This window comes from Antennarius striatus, chromosome 10, assembly GCF_040054535.1.
Source record: "Antennarius striatus isolate MH-2024 chromosome 10, ASM4005453v1, whole genome shotgun sequence".
Classification (NCBI taxonomy): domain Eukaryota; kingdom Metazoa; phylum Chordata; class Actinopteri; order Lophiiformes; family Antennariidae; genus Antennarius; species Antennarius striatus.
Window position 1 is genome coordinate 11,916,294 of NC_090785.1, and position 23,160 is coordinate 11,939,453.

General features: G+C 39.3%; 1 protein-coding gene across 1 annotated transcript; it reads right to left on the reverse strand.

Annotated features, from left to right (window-relative positions):
- Nucleotides 1-298: 298 nt before the first annotated feature.
- Nucleotides 299-19,772, reverse strand: LOC137603225 (putative methyltransferase NSUN7). The gene is made up of 12 exons (XM_068326465.1): nucleotides 19,481-19,772; nucleotides 13,502-13,560; nucleotides 11,010-11,140; nucleotides 9,770-9,922; nucleotides 9,033-9,210; nucleotides 8,091-8,325; nucleotides 7,264-7,407; nucleotides 6,585-6,686; nucleotides 5,201-5,333; nucleotides 4,611-4,719; nucleotides 890-1,145; nucleotides 299-690 (listed from the first exon to the last, which is right to left on the reverse strand). Exons 1-12 carry the CDS (start codon nucleotides 19,770-19,772, stop codon nucleotides 299-301), a joined length of 2,184 nt encoding a protein of 727 aa, XP_068182566.1.
- Nucleotides 19,773-23,160: the final 3,388 nt, after the last annotated feature.

Below are 23,160 nucleotides of genomic sequence, written 5' to 3' on the forward strand. Positions count from 1 at the left end.
CCTTTGTCTTTCAGGTCAAAGGAACCACATGCATATATACATTCATCAAATACATTCAGTTTGATTACTTTCTGACTCAGGCAAGTTTTTAATGGTGGTAAATAAACACTAATGAAATTGTTGTAGGAAAAAATACTAATGGCTGCACTTGCTTTTTCAAAATGCTATCTAAGTCAGCAGTTGAATGGTACTGTCAACATTTTATTCATAGATGCATGTAATAGTGAATTATTTGTGTAAAATATTGCCAAAAATTCATTTTTCTATACATATATTTATTTGTGTTGTGATTTTGAGCTCAAAACAGACCACGAGATTTGAACACAGCATCCCTGGCAAAAGCAGATGAATGGAGTGTGATTGGGGCTCCCCGTTTGTCGTGGGTGAGGTTGGGGCTTGCTCTTGTGCGGCCAGGTTGATGTAGGAAGAAGTTGGGGAAGTTAAGAGGAGGCAGATGGAGCACCACAGGCTTCAGCACAACTTGAGTTTTGCAAGGACGGACAGCTGGGGCCACTGGGATAGGAGGGGGGGGAGGGACGGGATGGAGGTTGGAGATGGAGGGTCTTGTTTTTACTGCAGGGGTGATGCTTTTCTTGGATGTGATGGAGACAATGCTTTTTTGTTTGGAGGAAGAGAAAGTGGGCGACAAAGTGTTCTTTGAGTCTTGTAAATGTGGTGTTTTGGCTCTTCCTGAAGGACAAAAACAAGAAGCGTTTTTTTAACATGGCCAAAGATGTAGATTGAACAGCTGTGGTTTTCTGGGAGTTCACACTTAACAGACAGACACCATGTAACGTTTTATGAAGAGAACAAGTGTTGTTACCAAAACATCTTGATCATTTAGCTTCATGCAGGTATCTGAAAGTACCTAAGTTGGAATCAACCCCACCTTGCATTGACTGCTGCTGATGACCACACAGTGGAGGACTGTTGCTTCCCTTTGCCTCTTGTTTTTTCAACTGAATACAGGAGGAGAGGAGGGGCTCAGAAATGTGTGCACGGGTTTGCTTTTTCTTCTGTTTAGTGCGACCATGCTGATCTTTGCTGGTTAGCTGGTGGTCGGAGCTGATCTTATCCAGTATGCCTTTGGCATTTGCCTTGAGAAGCACTTTGTGTGGTATTTCTTCACCTTTTGGCTCAGGCAGCTGAGAGGCGACAGAGAAAATCCTTTATTTTCTAAGACATAATAGAATTACACAGTTAACCTTCAACGTATCAGTGGATCTTGGTTGTAGTAAGTCCATCTAAAAACTGTTGCATCAAATAAGAAATCTGGCATTGCACACATAAATTCTAATCTAGCGCAACGAGAACCATGCACTGAGTCAATTTTGCCAAATTGGGAAATTAATTAAAACCAATTTTGATACACCTTAACCAAAGACCATTAATGTTCTAACCACCGTCAAATCATATACAGATGAGAGGAGAGGAGAGGAGAGCAGGGGAGAGGAGGGGAGAGGAGAGGACCACCTTGTCCCTGCTGCTGGCTGCAGGTCACCTGCTGCCTCAGCATCAGCCCACACAGCAGCCTCCTGCTCTCCTCCACACGTGAATAATTCACAGGAGCAGTGTTCACTGCAGGGACACGTAGTCTGTGTGGATTTTGAGGCTAATCTGACTTTAAGTGTTTGCTTATTCTTAAATTCAAACATTTACCCAAGAGGTCTATAACCCTATGCACATGTTTCTGTGCATACAGAAAGAAATTGTGCATTTTGCACTAATTCATGGGCTTATGTGTGTTGATGTATTATACCCATGTAAACATGCTTCAGAAGCAGCACTGTGATGCAGTCTTTGGTGGACACCCTCTGAACTTCACTGATGTTAACTCATGCAGACAGGAGCCGCTGAATTATTCAACAGACACTCTCTTGCCTCCTTTCCTTCTCTCTCACCCCCGTAAAATTCACTTCTTCTCCATCTCCATGAAGAAATATGCCATACCTTAAGACTCACATCTCTTTTAAGACTCTTTGCTTAATGTCAAACACCCTTTGGAGTTGAATGAAAAACGATACTCTAGCATAAGGTCAGTCAGAAAAACTAAATCCTTGTTCACTTGGGGTATATTTCATAATCTATGTTGTTCTTATGAATGGGTCAAACCCATTTAAAAGTACAGTGACACACCTTCATTGTCAGCTATACCATCTTGCTCCTGTCTGTATAAATATGACTCATTATTTCTCCTATTATTGTTTTATAGGCACTTCAACCACCACCACCCCTTCACAACCCACTCTTTAAAAATTCACCATGTTCATAATTCATGAGCTCCCCCAGTTCAACCACCAGTTTCTGGGCTCCAAGGGGGATATACATATCTTGCTGCTAGTCCGGACAAATGCTCTTTGATCTCCATCTACCTGAAGCATCTCAGAACCAAAGACTTACTGACCCTAAAGATTAATTATCACACATCATTTGATGTAATAAATGCTCATTAGTCTCTCATGATTGAAATTACAGAAAAACTTGTTGGTGTCTAACACAAATTTAGGAAACATCCTGAGCAATACTTAAAAAGTGAAAGCAGTAGGGATCCCGAACCGCTCTTACTATTGTATAAATATTTCCTGCAGAGGTCAGGGTCTGTCCACTTGTGATGCGCTTTATGTCCTCTGGAAATTATACAAGTAACACATCACTGGACTCATATTGTTCCCAGCTGTTTCTGAATGGAGGGTTCATAAAGAACGCACGACTGCAACAGTCGATGCAAGCCAGACAGCATTAAAACAATTATGTAATTGCTATTTTTATGGCGTTTATCAGAGTGCCACAATAACTTTTGATTGGTTGAGTTTATTAGAAGCAGGGAGGGGGAAAAATTCTGTTCAAACCACCATTACTACAGTTTGATTATCTTTTCATCCCTATCTGTGGAGGAATAAAACAGGATGATGATAGCCAGAGAGGACCAGACACTACAAGAGCCCTACGTCACAACTGGTAGGGGGTAAGAAGGTTTAATAACCCCACGCCGGCTTGATGATACAAAGGGGTATGCTTGAGAGTGTGAGGATGTGGGGAGGCCCAGTCACACAGATTTGATAAGGCTTACTGATGCACATTTATCAGCCCTGTGGCGATGCTGCAACACCAAATTATAAATAGGCTTACCTCATATAGTAGTATTACAGACTTATTATAAACCTCTAAGAACTAATAGAACATAATAACAATAATGTGACAGAGGAGTAGAGAGATTAGGAGAGGCAGTCGGGTGATACCAGAAGGAAGAGAGGGTCAGTATGGCTGATACACTAAACATGAGATGTTATAAAGCAATAAGAGCCTGTTGGTAGACAACATAATAGTCACAGAACAGATGGAGGGAATCCTAATTATTTCATGAAAGTTCATGAAGGACAATTTATCAAAAACACTGGTTTTCTTGAAATAAAAGTACCATGAAAGTGTGTTGCGTACGTTTTTAAAGCTTAATTCATTACAAATATATCCAGCTTTGCACTTTTACCGCAGTCGTGTTCTGCTCTGGTTAAAAACCAACTTTCTGTTTTAACTGCATGCGCCACTGCTCTCACTCCCCAAATCATTTCATCCCATCTTCTCAGCTTTCTGAAGCTGACTTCAGAATTCATTCACACTCATCCCACCACCTTCTCCACCTACATCTTACACTCTCTTTCTGATTACTGATTAGAGTGCGAACTTACTTCCATTTCTTCTCGCAGACTGTTCTCTTTACTGCATGTTTGTCTCTATCTAGAGTTACATGTTACATGATCTCACCTTCAGTAGAGTTGTTTATATATACAGTATAATAGATAGACAGACAGACAGACAGACAGACAGACAGACAGACAGACAGACAGACAGACAGACAGACAGACAGACAGACAGACAGACAGACAGACAGACAGATAGAACAATGAAATGGATGGATGGCTGCTTCCATTCTGACCTCACCTTTAATAGGTGATTCTTTTAATTTATCTTTCATTATTTTTTAATGTCATTTATTTTTTAATGTCAAAGCCCACGGTCAGAGGCAGATGATCACATCGATCGTACTAGACAGCTTGGCAGGATTCTAAAACGAGCTAAATTTGTCTCTTTTACCTCACTGCCAAAAAGCAGCAGCAGCTGAAGACATGTCATTGGGTGACTGCGGCTTAGGTGGGAAAAATGTTTTTGCATTTACTGGGTTTGGTGGTTTTAGCGCCAGTCCTCCAGTCTACATGTCAAGATACTTACCCCCCCAAGTGTTAGAAAAGCTGCCCACTTCTCCGCAGGGATGGGTCAAATGAAGAATTTTGTCTCCAGTGCATCAATTATGTAAAAGAAAATCTTAACTTTGTATTCTGTGTGATTTAGGTAGATTACTGTAATCCTTTGCTAAACATTTATGCTTGGAGACAACAACCTAGAAGAAGCTCATCTGTTTTCACTTCAAAAATGAGCCATGGTGGTTTCCTGTGGTAACCTGTATACATAATAATTTAAATGCTAAACCTGCTTCCTGGTGTATATAGGTGTGTGATGAGATAAACAATATAGTGATGTCACCCTGTCTTTGTCAATTCATCAACATTCACCACTGCTTTACTCTGTGAGACTTTTGTCAAAGTGATATTTACATCTCTTGTGAAGATGGCGAGAAAGCAGCCATTATTCTGTCTTGAGGGCTCCAACATAAAGACGGGATACGCATCCTGGTCAGGAATGCTGAACGGAGAAGCACTGAGCCTGGAAGAAACACACACAGACGGGAAAAAAAGTGCTCAAATACGCATTAAGGCAGCTGCAAAAGACTCACACAAAGAATACATGCATGAATCCACTGTTTGAAGAGACTCATACCAATAATATGTCTCTTTTATTGAGTATAGCATGAAACATGGCCAACTCTCTCTCACACCCACACGCACACACACAAACATAAAAAGTCTAAAAAAAAAAAAAAACTAAATCGATCAGAGGTTATTCTGTCTGAAAATCTTTTTTTTTCACATTTAAAAGACATAAAATGGCATCATTGATTATATTTTTACTGAATCTCCTATAGTCGCTCGCTGAGGTAATCTGAGATCTTCATAGAAGCCAGTCTGCAGGGAAACAGACGAACCACCAACCCGCTGACAGACACCAAAGCAAACAAAGAAAGACAATGATACAGACAGGCACAGAGAGAGCAGCAGAGTTCTGGGGTACAGAGATTTAGGCTGACCTGAAGTCAGCTTGTTTGGGTTCCTCCTCCTCTGAGCGAGCTGTGGATTCCTCCAGAGCTCTGTAAATCACCTCTTCATTCTCCTCTGGGTATGATGAACAGGTAGAATACACCACCACCAAAACCTGAGCGACTGCACAGAAAACACACGCAACATCTCAACACACAGTATGCAGTAAATATAATGGAGATTACATCCAACCCTTGAGTATCTGCTACACCGACAGCAGATACTCAAGGGTTGGAAGCTCCATTATAAATTATTTTCATGTTCACAAGTTGTGGGACAAAATGAGCATTCCATCAAAAAAGTTTCTTCTTCTCATTTTGTGACAATTAAATTTGATTATTCAAACTTTGCCATTCTGTTCATTAACAAACCCTTTGAAGAAATGCTTTTCGTAAATATTAATTTCCTCACACTGTTAACGTACACGTACACGCCTCATCTTATTCAGCTGCTGCTGGGTTGTAGATATCTGAAGCTATTGGCTGTGTGATTTCCTTCATTTGAGCTTTGATTTTTTTTTCTTGCTCACTAATTAAGCCCAACAGTAACAATTAACACCAAGATGATAAAAACTTAAAAACGAATGTGGTGAATCGCCTCCAAACATGTGAAGAGTCTCTTCTCAGAAGGAGAAAATGAGGCAGCAACAGGAGAGAACTGAGTTGAAAGATGTCCACAGCTTATAGCCCACACTACTGGGGCCGTGCAGCTATGCAGGCGTGTAGGTTTATATAAGCATTTGTCTATACATTCGTCAGAGTGAGGAGACTGAGCTGACACCACTGACTCCACCAAGACAAGGCACTCGATATACACCCACCATTAATTAACAGTCCTATTAGAAAGCATCTAGACAGGCAAACATACACAAGGAGAAATCGATGGTTTTGTGATTAAAGCAACCGGTTTTATTCAGCAAACAGACTTCACCTAAACAAGATTCAGATAAAACACGATGGATAGCATTTACAATGACTCCAGCCCACAAGCTATGGTATTTAATGAAATAAAATACAATAGAACTGTTATATCTCAATAGCTGTATAAAATAGAACATATTGTATATTAAATATATATTAATTAAGTGGGCCCAGTATATATTGTATGTACTACATTGATTTATGAAGAATGTTTGCAATACAAATCCCACTCACTAATCCCAGAATGTCTGCAGCAGGCTGTGACTGACCACCACAGAGCAACCTTAATATTCCTGAATAACAGTGAGAAAATCTTACAGGAATTCCACAGGTGTCACTCTAATTTCATACAGGATGGCACCAGAACTGGATTTGGAGGCATGAGCTAGATTATATCAAGAGGCTGTATACTCCACAAAGAGCTCATGTTGAGATCAGGTGGTTCGACACTCACACTTCAAGGCATGATCAATATCCTTCTTCTGATGAGCTACAAGAGCTTCCAATTTCCTCTGCGGTACGGCGCCCTGGGATAAGTCCTGTAGCAGGTTTGTGTCTGAGAAGAAAAAAAGAAGAGATTTCTTGTTCCGTTAGCTGAACCATTTATGGGTGAGTTGCATTTGGTCATGCATTACGTGTGAGCACGTCGAATAAATCAATGTGAGAAAAGGGCTAGGATGTGCATCTATGACAGATTGTGGGAGGATAAATAATAATTATTTTTAAAACTAGAGAGATATAAAATATAAGAAATTGTAATTCATAGCTTCATATTCATTCATCTATTTGAACAGGATGCCTTTGACATGATGTTTTATTGTTCTGGTCTTTTGCAGCAGTTTATTTTATAGTCTTAAATCTTAACATATTCTTTTTCTTTAAACCTTTCTTCCAAAAGTTTATGAAGTGACCTTTTTGTCAACATGTAGAAGTAATAGTATGTAGAATAAGGAGTGTCAATTACTCACATTTACAGGATGTAAGATTCTACACAAATATTATGTCGTATAAATGATAACTATCAGTATGACAGTATGACATACAGTACATTGTACTGTAAGAGCACAACAGGATGTCGTGTGTCAGGTTTCTTTATGAACCACTAACTCAAATGCTCTGCTGTCATGTTCTACCTCCATTCTCTTGAAGCATGAATTGGACTGGGTTGCAGAGTGCTGACATCGAACACCTGGGAGTCAACAGGATGGCGCGCACCCTCTGAAGTCTCTTGTCATCACAGTGCAAGGACTGGAAGTTCTCTGATATCAGCTTCACATCTGGGCAGAATGCACATTGAGTTTTAACTCACCTCCTAAGCACTGCAGGAATGCCCTTGAGCAAAGCCCCTTGCTCATTGGGCACACCATGAAGAAGCTGTCCGCTGCTCTGCCTCTCACTAATGATCTGCATGCTTACAGGCCTGTTCTGAATGTTCTAGGGCCTGTACATATTTATGTATGTGTGTGAAAAATAGGCTTGAGTGGAAAAATAATTTCCCCAAGTGGATTAATAAAATGTATTTGTTCTTTTTCTTCTTGTAAATTAAAATTTAAGTTAACCACAAACATTTTTCACTGGTTAGATCTGTTCATGATGTCCCATTATATTCATTTGCAGATAAATAACATATATTTTGCATCATAGCAACATTTGAATTATAACATTGTTTTGTTTTTTTGATTTTGTCACTTTGTTTGTTATAATAATTTTTTTCTAAAATGACAATTTGCACACAAAAAAGCAGCCTCTTCAAAAATATTTGACTAGTGTGACAAGGGCAAGGAAATTAAGGATGCGTTATATTTTCTTTATCAAGTAAATGACAAAGATTGTCAGTGCAGTCTTGAGAACAATTGTAAATGAACTAGTTTTCTGTTTCCTTACTCCTCTTTTTTTCTCTCAAACAAACACACTCACAGACACAGCACTCATGAACACATCTACTCTACGTCATGCCTACTCTTGCAGCCCATGGCAGTCACGGTCCGCTGCAGCTCCTCCCTCTGACAGTGTGTATGATCGCTGACACAAGTGAAGACTGTGGGCAGGCTGTTGCTGCTGGCTTTATGTTTCTCTGCAATTAAGGATGCAGTGTGGGAGACAGTGAAGCCGGAGAAGCAGCCCACCATAAGAATATCACCATCCTCTGGTATCTGGGAGCAAACTGCATGTGGGCCCAGGCTGCAGGATTTATCCTACAGACACATCAAAGTTGTTTGATTAAAACTGGCATCAGCCTAATACCTCTTGATTTAAGTCCCTGCATCAGAGAAATTAATGAGACAATGACTGGGTGCACGAGAGGTCAAAAGAATGGAGAGCAGTCAATACAGGCAGTAGTGCATGAGAGCGTTTGAGGAAGCCCTTAGAAAGCAGTTCCTGGGAGGCACAAAAAAACAGGAATACAGAGAATGCATATAAACAACAGTGCAGTAATGGCAGAAGACCTTTAATCATTCAGTGTGTCTCTTTAACTTCTAAACTAAGTATTAATGTATGACAGAATTTGCCAGGAAAGACAAAAGGGGATAAGAACAAGCGTATGTGGAAAAGAGAACAGAAGAGGAGAAAAAAAGCATAAAAGAAAGGCTCATAAAATGAAAGAAAAAGAAGTGATTAATTAAGTAGTGGGTTTGAAAATTTGATTGAATTTGGCTTCAGAATCTGGTTTAATTGTGTTGTGGTGCCGTGTGCTGCTACAGTCTGTGCGACAGCTTGACTTTAATGGAGTAGAAATTAAATGATTTAACTGCTCTCCCACTCCCAGAATGGAGAAATCTTTATGGCTCAAAGTGTAAGAGAGGAGGGGATGTGAGAGATTTGTATCTGGGCAAAATAATCTAAACTTGCAAAAGGAAAGACTAATACACTGCTTCTTGAAAGCTGTCTGTACGGCTGATACCTGGATGATGAGTTTGTGGCTGCTGAGAAGCTGCGTGGGTAGCTTCTTCAGCTGAGCAGGGAGCACCAACATGTCCACACAGTGAGGATCCCGACAGAAGGTCCGGCCCTCCAGCTGCTCAATCAGTTCCACCACTGAGAAGCCAGCACTCTTCAGCACACAGTAGACCTCATCAAGGCTGGAGACAGAGGAGAGGATGGCAGTGAAGAGCAGGTTTGTAGCAACCCAAGACAAGAAATGAAGGATTGAGAGAGGAAGGTGAGATAGGGGGAGGAAGAAAGACAATTATCATCGTAGATGATAATTGTGTGTAGAAAAGCTACGTGGCCTTATAATAGACCTGAACACTAAGAGGTGCCATAAAAGTCACTGAGCTACACACACAGCATGCACACACCACTAATCCCAACAGGTGACCTTTACAGTCGCACAGCTTGCTGAGGGTTGCTGCTGATTGAATCTGTCCACAGTGGTAGGATTTACAACTAACTGAATCAGTCTGTTGGGATGTGTGTAGGACACACACACACATCCACACACAGAAGTTTAATTGGATGTCAGCTGAGCACCTGGGCCATAAAACATAAGGCTAAGTTAAAGGTCTGTATGAAGAGACTTGCACACACTCTATATGTGCTTAAGGTGTATGTACAGACTTGAATGTACGGGAGTGAGGTATCCACTCCTGCTTTGGGGCATGTGTGTGAGTTGTGTAAGTTTGAGAGCATTCATCCAACCTGCTGTTCAGCGTGTTGACCCATGCGTAAAGAGGAAGACTGTTCGATCTCTCCTGCTTCATCCTCACAGTGTCTGGCAGGATTAAGTCAATCGACCAGATGTTATGACTGATCCTGTATCGGGCGCGAGAGGCTGCCAGCTTGGTTTTAAACCTACATGCAATGCACAGGTAACACATTGGTAGGGTTTCAGGGTGAGTATTTTTGATTGCATCCAAATACAGGTGTTATTAAACATTCTCCATTGCTTGCAGAGGTGAGGTTGAAATTCAACAAGTCAGAAAAACATTTAAAACATGAATTAAAAATGAAAAAACATTGTTCTTTATTTTGAATTGGGCTACTGTGGGGGTTTTTTTTTATCATAACATATAGCAGTGGCTGCTGCACTTGCCCCAGTTCTGAAAATGATCAGTGATGGTCACCATTACATCTGTCCTATGGTGCCCATCCACAATATTTCTCTCCATAACTATCACTGGTTGCTCTGGGAAAAAAGACATGACATAAGAGTGTCTGGAAATACAAGAAATATGACTCGTGGCCAGACTGTGAGAGTTAATATAAATGTAAACTACAAAGGATAGAAACATTTCTCAAAATTAAAGGTCACTCTCACCACACATATTTCATCGAATGTTGCAGTCATCCCAGTAAAATACAAAAGATCCAAAACTGCTAGAGTTGAAAGTTATACGATCTGCATGTATATCTGATTACCTTTCAATTTTGATGGCAAGTCCAGCTAATTTATAAAAGTTCAATCAATGTTATGAAAGGAAATAGCACATCATTTATGAAGATAGGATGAGACACAAAGGAAGACAAAAGGAAAAAAAATAGGTTGGAAATACACAAAATAATGATACACAAAACACACACGTTTAGAGTTTAAATGATAATACTATATGTTTAAAATAAAAATACTTCCAAATGTGTGTTTTTTTTCCTTTAAAAACTGGTGTAAATCTGTAGATGAGTTATTATTAAAATGTAGTGGATAAATAATCCTGAACTGACCAACCAGAGAATTGAAACCAAATGTTTAAGTAATTAATGAAATAATCTTGATAAATGAGTCTCTCACTCTTTTAATGCCTAGTTTAAATGCCAAACCCAGTTGATATTGGGTGTGGGGGGGGTTTTGTGTGTTTAAAGTTAATTGGTGCCTTCACAGTCACTAAAATAATGTCTTAAAATTAACCAAATTTATTAGAACTGTGATTTTTTTTTTCCTTGCCTGAGAAGATGGTTCTCCACGTCTCTAACTTCCTGTATGATCTCCTCTTCGCTCCCATGTTCCCAGGGGATGAACTGTCTGTCCTGAAGTTCATACAGCATAACAGCTGCAAGGCTTTTCTGATCATCAGGCTACAACATAGCAAAAAAAAAACATAAGGCACAGTAAGTTTGCAGATTTCATTTCAACAAGATAAAATCAAAAAACTGAAATAAAGAAGAATTTCTCATTAAATACCACAACTGGACCACAAACATTTATTTGGTGAATAAAAATTACAATGTCTAGCTGTACATCCCACATAACAAAGGCAACACAGAGTGATATTAGCATATATTAGACTGATTTTGGTTTAATTCAGTTATCTAAAGGGTGGGACAGTTCAGCGATAGCCTCTCTGAATTGCTTTTGACACTGAATTATGTATGAAGTATGAAGAAAATGACACATGAACACAGACAGTAGCTCAAGGATGTCCTGTCATGACCTCATTTGTTCCACTTAATTAAACACAGAAGGAAGTCTGAGTAATGTATCTACCCTCATCCTGACAATTATCTCCATCCCTTCAGCTCTCTTTCTTTCTCTCTCCATCTCTCTCTGTCCTTAAGGGTGGGAGGGCATCAGCCGCATTAGTAGCAGATGGTGTCCCACAGCTTGTAACATCCTCACTACTGGTCTAATGGACCGAGAAGCTAGAACACTACAAGGGTTTATACTGCAGCTAACAAATTAGCCACCACTTATTATTCATTCCAGAGGCTTTTAATTTCACTTATGGAAAGATTGGTTTCAGTGACAGGTTTAAGCACTCAGATTTTCATTCTTGTCTCTGCAGAAAGTTGCACTTGCCCTTTATCAAGGTTAAACCCTCGGGTGTGGGAAAATTCCCAGTTATTAAGTTGCCTAGCAACAACCTGACATGGTGTGAAAGTGCCCTACAGTAAACACATCCATTACATTTAAAAAAAAAGGCTGGTCTGACTTCACTTTGACTTGTTTTCAACTTTCAACATGAGTGTTAATTTGACAATAATGTCAGTATTAATTCTAAGGTCTTGAATGCAAGATAGAAAGTACTTATGAGAACATACCATAAAATGTAACATAACATAAAATACTTTAATTTTCAGATGACAGATGACTTTCAAAACTAAATGAACGTTAAAGAAAGAAAACACTTTCAGTATTGGGATACCATCAGGCTAGTGTTCTGACATCATGTCGACCTGGTCACATTGATATTTACTCACAGAGGGTGGCCTTGTGATCGAATACAGCACAAGCATGTCTTTCTATGTCCTCCTTCTCTCCCACCCCAACCCCCACCTCCACCCAAAACCTCCAGGACCTCCCTGAATCCATGCAGTCTTTTTACTCTCATCCACCTTTTTCTTCCCCCTCTATCAAGGTTGAACTTTATAGATGCCATCGGTGTGAGGGGAAGTGAGAGTGAGTTCTAAGGACTGTCTCATTGTGTCTGGGCTTTATTGTGTCCCTAAAGGGATGCAGAGTAACGACCTGCCACAAACACATAAGGAGTCCCATTCATTTCACCCAGGGTCGTAGCCCACAAGGGCTACAGTGTGATTGTACCATAAGTGTGTGTGATTGTTTGAACCTTACCTGGTCTGAATGTAACTGCCCCCAATGAAGTAGACGACAGCGGGTCTACATTGATTTCTGTTTGTATATTCACAAACTGTTGTTTTGCATTACTCTCCATCTAGCCAAACAAACTATGTCCACGTTTTATTACCATCTTCAACGCCAGAGAAAATCCTCTCCTCCATCCCTTTTCCTGCCAGAGCTTCTTTTATGTGGATTGTTAAAATTTAGTGGAAAACTGCATGCCAATCTTCTCTGGGGATACCCTCTCAGTTAAGTATTCATAGTAGAGCGTTTTTCAGCTAACAGCTGCAGGTGGTTCTAAGACATATGCAGGACTGATACTGGGTAAAATACAACCAGACCCCACCTCTGAAGACAACAACCCCATGGTTGTTAGAGCATTTTGATTTGATCACTAATCAATCCCCATTAATTAATGTTTTGTCTGAGAAATGTAATAATTCAAAAGACATTCTGCTACAGCGAAACTTTTTGAAGTGTTTCCAAAGGCATTGGGAGAGAGAATGTTAAAGACATACTCCATGATTTAATGAGTGCAGTAAATCAGTGTTACACATCAATGACGTTGTTCCTGCCCTCTACACAACAGAAAAAAGACAATATACAGAATCATAGGCAGGTCATGAATATTGGAGTAACCCGTCAAAGGGCTGTGAGTGAGGGGGTACAAGAAACCAGCATGGGGTAAACAAAGCAGTAAACAAAGGAAAAACATGGTAAACCAATAAAGTAATCTTAAGCTATTCTCAGAATCAAAGACCCTTTGATTTTCAGCAGCAAACTCAAAGTAAAAAATGCACCCCTCATGCTTACTTCTCTTAACCTCATGTATTAGAAATAAATTCTCTCTGTTCTCTTACCATGGGCTGTTTAAAGTAAAAGCAGCTGTCAGTCATGATGTCCTCCAGAAATTCTTGATCTGTCCAAAAACAAAGTAAAATAAAGTCAGGTAGAAGGATGGAAATTAGTAAAAAGGATTTCCACTGCAGTAAGTGTCTTGTGTAATATTGGGGCCGTGCTTTATATCGGTGTCTAACTATAATCTGAAATCAGTTCAGACAGTCCAGACTCTTTTATTAGAAGACTGAGAGAGACACACAAGAAATTACATTTGTCAGGTTTCAGGGTTTTAAACTTTTCTTTGAGTTTGAAGAAATATGATCAATCAAATATGTACGCTTGGGTTACGGATTATTTTTCACAGTACTGCTTGACTGTCATGTCATGAAGGCAGCCACTGTCTCTAGCCTAGGGTTCTTTCTCTCTGAAATATACATCAAACACAGACTGATTCCTTCCACTTGCATCTGTCATCAGTGGGCTTGTCAATATAAGGGATCCAGTTTACAATCCAGTTTACGGGTACAGCATTTCTTTATAGCAAAGTGGATGTGATGATTATTACTTTCTGGTTAATTTTCGCTCTTGAAGTACAAATATCACACCCTGCTAACAGATCCCATTCACTGAGACACCATGGATACTGGAAACACAGTGGCTAATCTATCACATCATCAAACCTATGCCAAGATTTGCCCTGAGTGCTAGCCTAATAAACAGCAGGTCGATAACATGTAGTACAGGAGAATCAGCTGACTGCTTCACATCTACACACATCCATATACACCCACAGTAACAGCTAAGTACACAAATAAAGGTTTGCATTCAATACAGCTTATCTGCAATTGAATAAATAAATGTGCACCATTCGCAGCAGTCTAATTCATAGTAGATGCAAGTAAACTGGATTTACAATGGAGGCCACTTGTGCAGGCTTCAAGATAAGCCATGAGGTGATAACCACTCAGTGCATACGGAGCGGACCGGGGAGGAAACACATGATGGTTTTGTCTGTAGAGGTCATACTGCTAAACATCCTATAAATCACATCATACAGGCTGAATAGAAATTTAGAAATCAATTACAGTAGACATCTTAACACGGATTATACTGTGGCTAGGCTTTCCTATGAGACAGAATTTCCTCTTGTCCTGACTCCCAACTCTAGGAGTCAACATGCAGACAGGGTCATGAAACAGCCTACCAACAAATCATGACTGCACTAGCAGGAAAACTGATGTGTGCTTGTGGTCTCCATCCAGGGGTGAAACAATGAGAAGTGACTGATGGAGAAAGTAGTCAAACAAATCCATCTTGAAAGAGTCCAACCTGAATGCAGGCTCCTCTGTGTCTTTAGCCAGGTCTTTGTCTCGCAATGTTTCACATGAATGCACTTAATCGTTAATCATCAGGGGACAGGGTTAGATGGAGGCAACTGATTTGCTGTGGTGACCCCTGAAGGGAAAAGCCAAAAGGAGAAGAAGAAGGAGAAGATCCTCATTAGTCATACAGACGACCAAAAAAAGGTATGAACTATATGTTAAACAACCACCTTTGGACTATATGACAAATCTATAGGGCACATTATATACTGAGCTCATGCACAATTGAGCATTTGCTAAGGTACACTGGCGCCGGCTGCTCTGATCGTAGTCAAGGACAAAAAAGTCAGCATTTCTCTCATGCTTTAAATCTAGCTTAACACAAAGTAGTCCAAAGAGCCTTTCTAGCTGCACACAATGAACACAGCAGCCATAGTCAGTTGACAAGGGCGTCTGGCAGCCTGGTTGGACAGCGTGGAGACTGAGGCAGAAATACTCAGAGGAGAAACTGGTGAAAAGAAAGACGGACTTGGGGAAGGAGAAGAGGAGGAGGGTGTCCCTTACAGCCAGCGACAAGGTCAACTACACTCTACCATAAAAAATACACTCCAAAATGATTTTATATTGCTCGACACCCACTTTTACCTCAAGCACAGAAAACATAAAAAATGAGTCAACAAGAAATTGAGCACTTCCAACAAAAACTGCCTCTAGGTCAGTGTCCAAGCAACGTCTCACACAAAAAGAGAAGAAAAGTACAAGCCAAACAAGCTGAAAAGTTCTAAAGGTGTAAAACACAGACAGAGGTGATGAAAGGAGTGCAAAAACGACTTCACTGCTAACATTTGTGCTCAATGCGGGTTAAATTTTATCTTTGAAATAATAAATCTATACCTGAGTATAAATCATCTCCAACGCTAATTGAACTATATTTTGCTATTTGTAGATCATCACAGCCAGAGATGCTTTCATTTCCTCAGTCAGCGATACAGAGTTTACCGAGCAACTTTTTAGTTTAAAGCAGATAAGAGCTGTAATCACAGGATCAATAGCAGAGCTCATTGGCATTTTGCTCTGCTTGTTTTTGCTGCTGAAGCATTTCTTCCTTCGGTTAACAACTGACCTCAAATCGGATAGGATTGGATCATTCATTCCAAAGAGAGTTCCTGAGCATTTGTGTGTGTGTGTGTGTGTGTGTGTGTGTGTGTGTGTGAGTGTGTGTGTGTGCGTGCGTGCGTGCGTGCGTGCGTGCGTGCGTGCGTGTGTGTGCGTGTGTGTGTGTCACTCACTAGCAAAGTGATAAGCGCACCAAAAGTCAAAAGGCTGTTTGTTTGTTAAAAGAGGAGAATAAATTCAACTTGGTGTCCAAGCTGTGTTACAGGCAGGTCACCCGTATCTCTACAGTAAGATTATGTTTGTTATGTAATGATTATGCACTGAGATAGTTCTATATAAACCATATGTAATGAAGAAAACTCATCTAAATTGAGATACAGGAAAACCCCTACTTCTTTTTTGTCAAGCTATATGAAAAAAATATGTAAATCTAATGTAAAGAACAGAATTGCTGATAATGCTGATAATCCTGCTTGTCAGGGAAGGGGTCACCTGCTCATCACAATCATTAACCATCCACACAATCACTGACACATCAATGACCTGCAAATTAAGGGTTCTTGTTCAAGGACCCATTGGACATGTAGACTACTACAATCAACTCTTAAGTCCAATGACACAACATATATTTGCCTCTTACAATATGCTCTAAAACAAAAGGTACTTCAATGTAACCACAACATTCAGTACATAGGAACTATCACATGCAATTTCCTCCGGGATTATGCAATTTCCTCCGGGAATAATAAAGTATCTATCTATCTATCTATCTATCTATGCTGGGTGGTGGGGGGGGTTGTTTGTTTTACATCCAGCTTCAAAGCGTATATGTCAGCGTTCGTGTGTTCGTCCGTCCGTTAGTTTGTCCACCAAATATCTTCTGTTGCTGATAGAAAGATGAAACAAAAAGCACATGACCTGTACTCAGGCAGCAAAGGGGATGAAAATGAGATGATGACCTTGACCTTCAGAAAACTAGATCAAGGTCAAATTTCAACTTTTGTACACTCAGGAACCAGATAAGAGAAAGACGAGGGAAACATGGCCTGTTTGAGTGAGACCACAGATCAAACCTAGTACTATGATTTTTGACAGTAGGTCAGAGCACTATGCAAGTTGGTCAGGGTAACATTTTGAATTCAGGGGTGTCACGGGATGTTGCAGTCTGTGACTGCCTTGGTACTTGTTTTTGTTGTTGTTGTTGTTGTTTTGAGGTGGGGGGGGTTCCTTAGTAGAACTTGCTCCATGCTCTTGAACAAAGAACCGTGTTTTCAATGTGTGATAGTAAAGTGGAAGAAATCCTGTGATGGTTAGCGTTTACAGGTTCGTTACAGGTTACATTCAAAGAAGAACGGCGTGGGTGAGTGCAATATAACAATAAGATCTTTTTTATTAAGCTTGTCCTCTTTCAGAGGAGGAGGGTTCTGAGGAGGATCTGAGGTTCTCTCTACAATAATCTTCCCTTCCACTAAAGAAATGTTAAATCGATTCCAGCCGTCTGACTGACTGACAGCGGGCTCACCTCCCCTCCCTTACAAAAAAATAGTCATTACACACTATAGTGATTACACAGACCTGTGACTCGGGTCACCCACACCCAACACTTGTCACAGATAACAGATTATGGGCCAAATTGATGCAGCATCACACAGAATTCCCGCTGGTCATTCAAGCTTTTTTTTTTCGTATCTTATTTGCCTTTCATCAATCTATCTACATCCAATTCTACCTGTCAATTAACTTCTCCAGGATTAGCTGTTCTCATTTCCAAAGACTCTTCATTTTCCTGGAATCCAATAAGGCTTACTTGTGACAGAAATTGTATTTTCTTATCTTGCTCTGTTGATGTGTTAATTCCAGGGTCATCAAAAAGATGTGTATGAAGTGTTTGAACCCAATACATATCATACATATACATAAATTTGTCTGCAAATGTGAACATGATTCGATAACGTTGAACTGCAGAAAACTATAGAATATAATTTTAGCATTCTCAGCTACCACCTGTGCTCACATCTTGATGTTTTAGCGTAGGATTTAAAAGCTGATGGCATGTTTGATGGTTAGCTATCCAGGCACAAAATATTTAGAGTTGTTATTGGTAGACTACATTTAAATATTTTGTCATAGATGGTAGTTCAGTTGTATTATTGACTTGATTATTTGACTTTGGATTAAGGCTTGATTGATTTAAAGAACTGTGTTTGACTCAACTGAGTCAAGTGAGGGCCCATTTCATTTTCATTGTTTCCATTATACAGCAGCTGCAGACACAATCTCCATGTAACTTGGTAGTAGGGTGCAGCATGTGCCAAAAAAGACACCATTAGATTTTGGAGCAGTATATATAGCAAGATAGGGAAACAGAATTTCACTCAGAAAGCGAACACTTCAAAACAGTACACACCCACTGAGGCAGAGAACGAGTGAGTGACAGCAGCAACAGCAGAGGAGCATCAGGGAATAACAGTGTCTAGATCCAGAAAATATTTTCAATATTTTCATATCTGACTCAATGCATATCAGGTTATTTGAGTGATTGTTGGAACAGTCAGAAGACTAAGGAATTTGGTGAGTTGTATGTTATATCTGATGGTTTAATTTAATGTCTTCAGTTAGGTAGGCTTGTCTTTGTTTGGTGAGAGAAAATTGAAAGTGCAGAGTTTTATTTTTTGGAGTGGTGAGGAAATTCAGTAAAGAAATATTTCCTTCATGGAGCCTTTATGAATTTGTTCAACTCCCTGGGTCCTCACAAATCTCAGTTGCTTTGGGGACAATACACACCATGTATCAGGAGCCTGCTCAGTGCTCAGCTGATAGTGTGCATGAGGTAGGCTACAGCCATGACAAGTTAACAGTTCAAACACAAACAAGAAAACTTCAGGCATACCTTCAGGCAATTTAGAGAAATCTGAAAAAAAAAAATTGCATATTGGACAGAGGAAGACGCTAGAGTACACAAAGAGAACTCAGGCAGAAGTTCACTCTACTGTTCACAATTCTTTAAGTGGATTTAAACCAACAACCTCCTCCTGTGAAACAGCAGTCCACTGTGCTGAAATCACAAGAACACATCACATGGCATTGACTTGTTGGATTGATGGTAGCTTACTGCAAAGTTTTGATAAATCACTTTACTCTGATGCTCTCCCTCAAAATAGTAGTAGTTAGGGACAGACATAGCTTGAATTGCAAGCTCCCACATTTCGTGCAATGAATCAAATCTCCTTGTCACATCAAATGTAAACTTTCTCCAATAAAGTCCAGAGATATTTTTTTAAAAACGCTCAAATTTTACAACTAAGAAAAAGTGATTTTTTTTAATTGAATAACCTGTTATCTATGTTGGTAACATTATTATTATTATTATTATCATCATCATCTTTACCATAATTGATGAATGATTGCTTAGTTGATATACATAAAGTCTGACTCAAAAATTTAGAAACAACTGGGAAAATAAATCCAAACTGGTCTGTGTCTGGTTTTAAGTCACTTGACTGACAGGAAGGTACGATATAAAAACAGAAGTCCAACAACACCTCCAGACTTAATACTCACATTTCAGTGTATTGAAAGCCAGCTCATAAGCTCTATGTAGCACATCCTTATTTTTGACTTCAGGTAATGGGAGCTTTCTCTCGTTCCCATAATTCACCACCCGAAGAGCAGGAGGCTTGTCCAAGTGATTATTCTGGAAGATGACGGACGCCAGCAGGTAGACCCTGTCTTGAAACCCCTGCTGGTCTTGGCAAGTGGTCTGGAGCTCTGGAGAAATAATAGCGATGTTGCTGTCGGCATAATTCTCCAGACTATTCAGGTCCTGGCCGCTTGAAATTTGTGAGTCAGCCATTTTTGCCTTGCATGTCGATGAGCGATGGTAACGCCTTCCAACAGGCCTTTTCTTATTTTTAACCATCTTCTCATAGATGATTTGTCTCTTGCATCTGAGAACATACCATAGAATCCTTACCATGAGGACATGAAGACACAAATTCCTTACATCGTATACATATTACTCTTGTAAGTTACAGCTCATGGCTCAGAAGTATGTAAGTGCTCGAAAAGCCGGAGTGAGAAAGCACATGACGTGAATGAATTTGCTCCACCTACATGAAATTAAGAAAACAGTTTTCACAATTTAGTTAATTACCTGAGAAAAATGCTTGTATGAGGTATGGTTTTAATTACGATAAATGTCTGTCAGCCAGCAGTCTGTTGTGTTGGGAAATAGAAATTAGTTGCATACAATAAAATGGTTTTTGTCTCATTTCAGAAAATTTAAGCAGTTAAGCATGATCAGTCTGTCACCATGGAGTAGACTCAGAATTTTGGTTTACATGTGTACTTTCTATCTATTCTTCTTTATTTCCATGCATATATAAATACATGCAGACTTGTTGTTTGAATTTTTTTTTATTTCTTTTTAATAAAAAATAATGTCATAACTTTATTGAAATGTGTTCCATATATATTGGGAAAGTTGTTGTTTAGATACGTAAAAAGAAATTATGTGTGTATTATAAATGGCGCAAAAATACTTGTAAACTACTTAAGTGTAACAAAATGCTCTGCAAAAATATGTGTAATCTGCAAATTGTGAGCCACTGACTGCCACTTTCCTATGATACTCTATGTCTTCTTCTTCCCCTCTTAATTACAATGGGGGAACTGAAATCATCCAAAGTGATTACTATGCTCAATTCAGCCTAAAAGTGTATTCAAATGATTTTGAAGAATTTTAGCATATATTTAGCATGTTTTAAATCGATATGGTCCAAGGTGTTATGCTGACAGGTCCAGTAAAATCTTTAGGTAGAACTACCCTTTAAGAAGGCAGTCATATAAAGTAGAATTCATCAGCCAGGTGATGCAGATAGATTATAAATCAGTGCAGACTTTGTGATAATCAAATTAAGATTTAAGAAGAGTCGATGCAATTCTGCTGATGGACACTCCTTTATTTCTATATATCATCCTCCGTCGTTTTAGGCTCATCATTTAAACTTGTTTAAGATTCCCATTCCAGGTCCAAGGAAAGTTGTAACTTTCATCTCTTAAACAATACATGAGAAATAATATTAGCAGATACAGAGAGAAGGTAAAACTGGCAAATCCCTTCTGAGAGTGTTCCTCTTTCAATATCAGATTAATATAAAGATTTCATTACGTGAGAATGTTGATATTTACCTGTGAGGGGGGAGAATAACGGGTCCGCTCCAGGTGGTTGTCTTCACTTTGACTTTCGGTTTACATGAGCGTCTCCCCAGATGTTTACTGCTCCAACACCCTGAGTTCCCCTCTCTGATACTAAACTGTGTTTCAGCTTTGTGATAAAGCTGGTTGTAATTCCACGTTAAACGACACTTTCCATTCCTTTATCAACAGCGTGGAAACCCTTTGGATTCGCGTTCTTCCCATCACCATGGCAACCATCGCGCTAATTCCAAATTCCTCCGTGGATCGTGAATCAGTCTCCTTGACGCTGGACGCCTCAGTTTGTTTGTTTGTTTGTTTGTTTGTTTGCTCTCTCTCTCTCTCTCGCTGTCTCTCTTTCTCTTTCTCTTTCTCTCTCTCGAACATCTTTTGAGGAACACACTTAAATATCTTTATTAGAAGTAATGTCCATAATTTAAGTTAAGATACAAATCAAAATGAGCTGTCATAGTTCATAGTTGCCTTTGACAAAAGTCATGTCGAAATGTTTTGCTGCAATATTCTGAAGTATTTTATGAAATGGTTATTTACAGAGATTTAGTTAAGTCTTACAGTAAATTTAAGTGATGATGGATAATATTTCATCAAAATTATCTTAGCCATTTGCAAATTCCTCTACATTCTCTCCATACATGTCTTTCCACAATCCCTGTCCAAATGACTGTTTCCCACTGTGTTTACTGCCTGCTGGGCTGGAAAGCATTGCAAATAATTTAATATAGCGTAGTCTCACTTATCTGATACATTGTGCTTCAACGCGAAACAAAAACCGAGAATAAACTTTCCATTTGATTTCCACTCAGCAGAGCTGACACTTAGAAACCTACAGTAATGATAGAGTCAACAGGTACACGGCCTGCTGCAGTTGTGTTGACCAACTCATTATCATGTTAATAATTATCAGCCTACTGAGTTATATTATAAAACATATCATCTCTCGACAGAAAACAACCTGAATGAACGTTGTCCTTTCTTCCTCTCATTTGTAAAATTTTGTGTTATTTTGTGACATTGGGGAATTATTCTGTGGTACAAATCTGCTGCACCTCCAGTGCCACATGCAGCTTTGAGGAGCGCCCCTCAGGACGTCGAATGGGAGGAGAGCGCCCTCTGTCGTCTCCTTGAGCTTCTTGGAGAAATAAAAAAAACACAACCCTATTTGTTGTTGGGTTGTTTTGGTTTTTTTGTTGTTGTTTTTGTTTCTTGTTTTTTTATTCTGTACCAGCTATAGAGGGTTATTCTGAAAGTATCAACCTTTTTTGTCTTTTTCTATTTTCCATATTGTTGATAAATCTTATGAAAAAACAAAAGTAATAATAAACTGATCCTATATAACACAATGTGATATCTGTGCTGTGTGAATACATCTATCATAAAATTACAGTATATAATGTATTACTTCATATATTCCTTTATGAAGATTTACTTTGAGCAGATCCCACACACAGCACCCTTTTGTTATTAATACTCACAGGCATATTAAATCTGCAACTGACGACCAAAGAAGCTCAAAGATTGACTAACATAAAACCACAAAGTGTCCAGATGTTTTAAAAAATGACATTTCCTTTCGTATATAAAATTTCATAAGTTAATGTTTAAGATATTAACTTTCATAAGTCACTGACAATATCAATACTTCTAAATCCTGCATTCAGAGACAGTAAATGAGCTTGAGATGTGCTTCAGCAAAGTGTATCATAGTTAATAAGCTTATTTTTTTAATTAAAGGTTAAAATAATCATTAAGAACTATCAGCATCTTCACAATAATCAGTTCAATATCTTACTAAACTATTTAAATGTTAATGCTGGTTCAGTTCTATCCTTCTATCATCTGGTTTTCTAGAAGTGGGGTTGATGAATCTATAGCAGCACATCATATTAATAAAGAGATCATCAGTCAGTCATTTCAGTCATCTTCAGATTACCACCGTTGTATCCGCCGCAGCGGGTCACGGGGAGCTGGAGCCTATCCCAGTGGCATAGGGCGTGAGACGGGGGACACTCCGGGCACGACGCCAG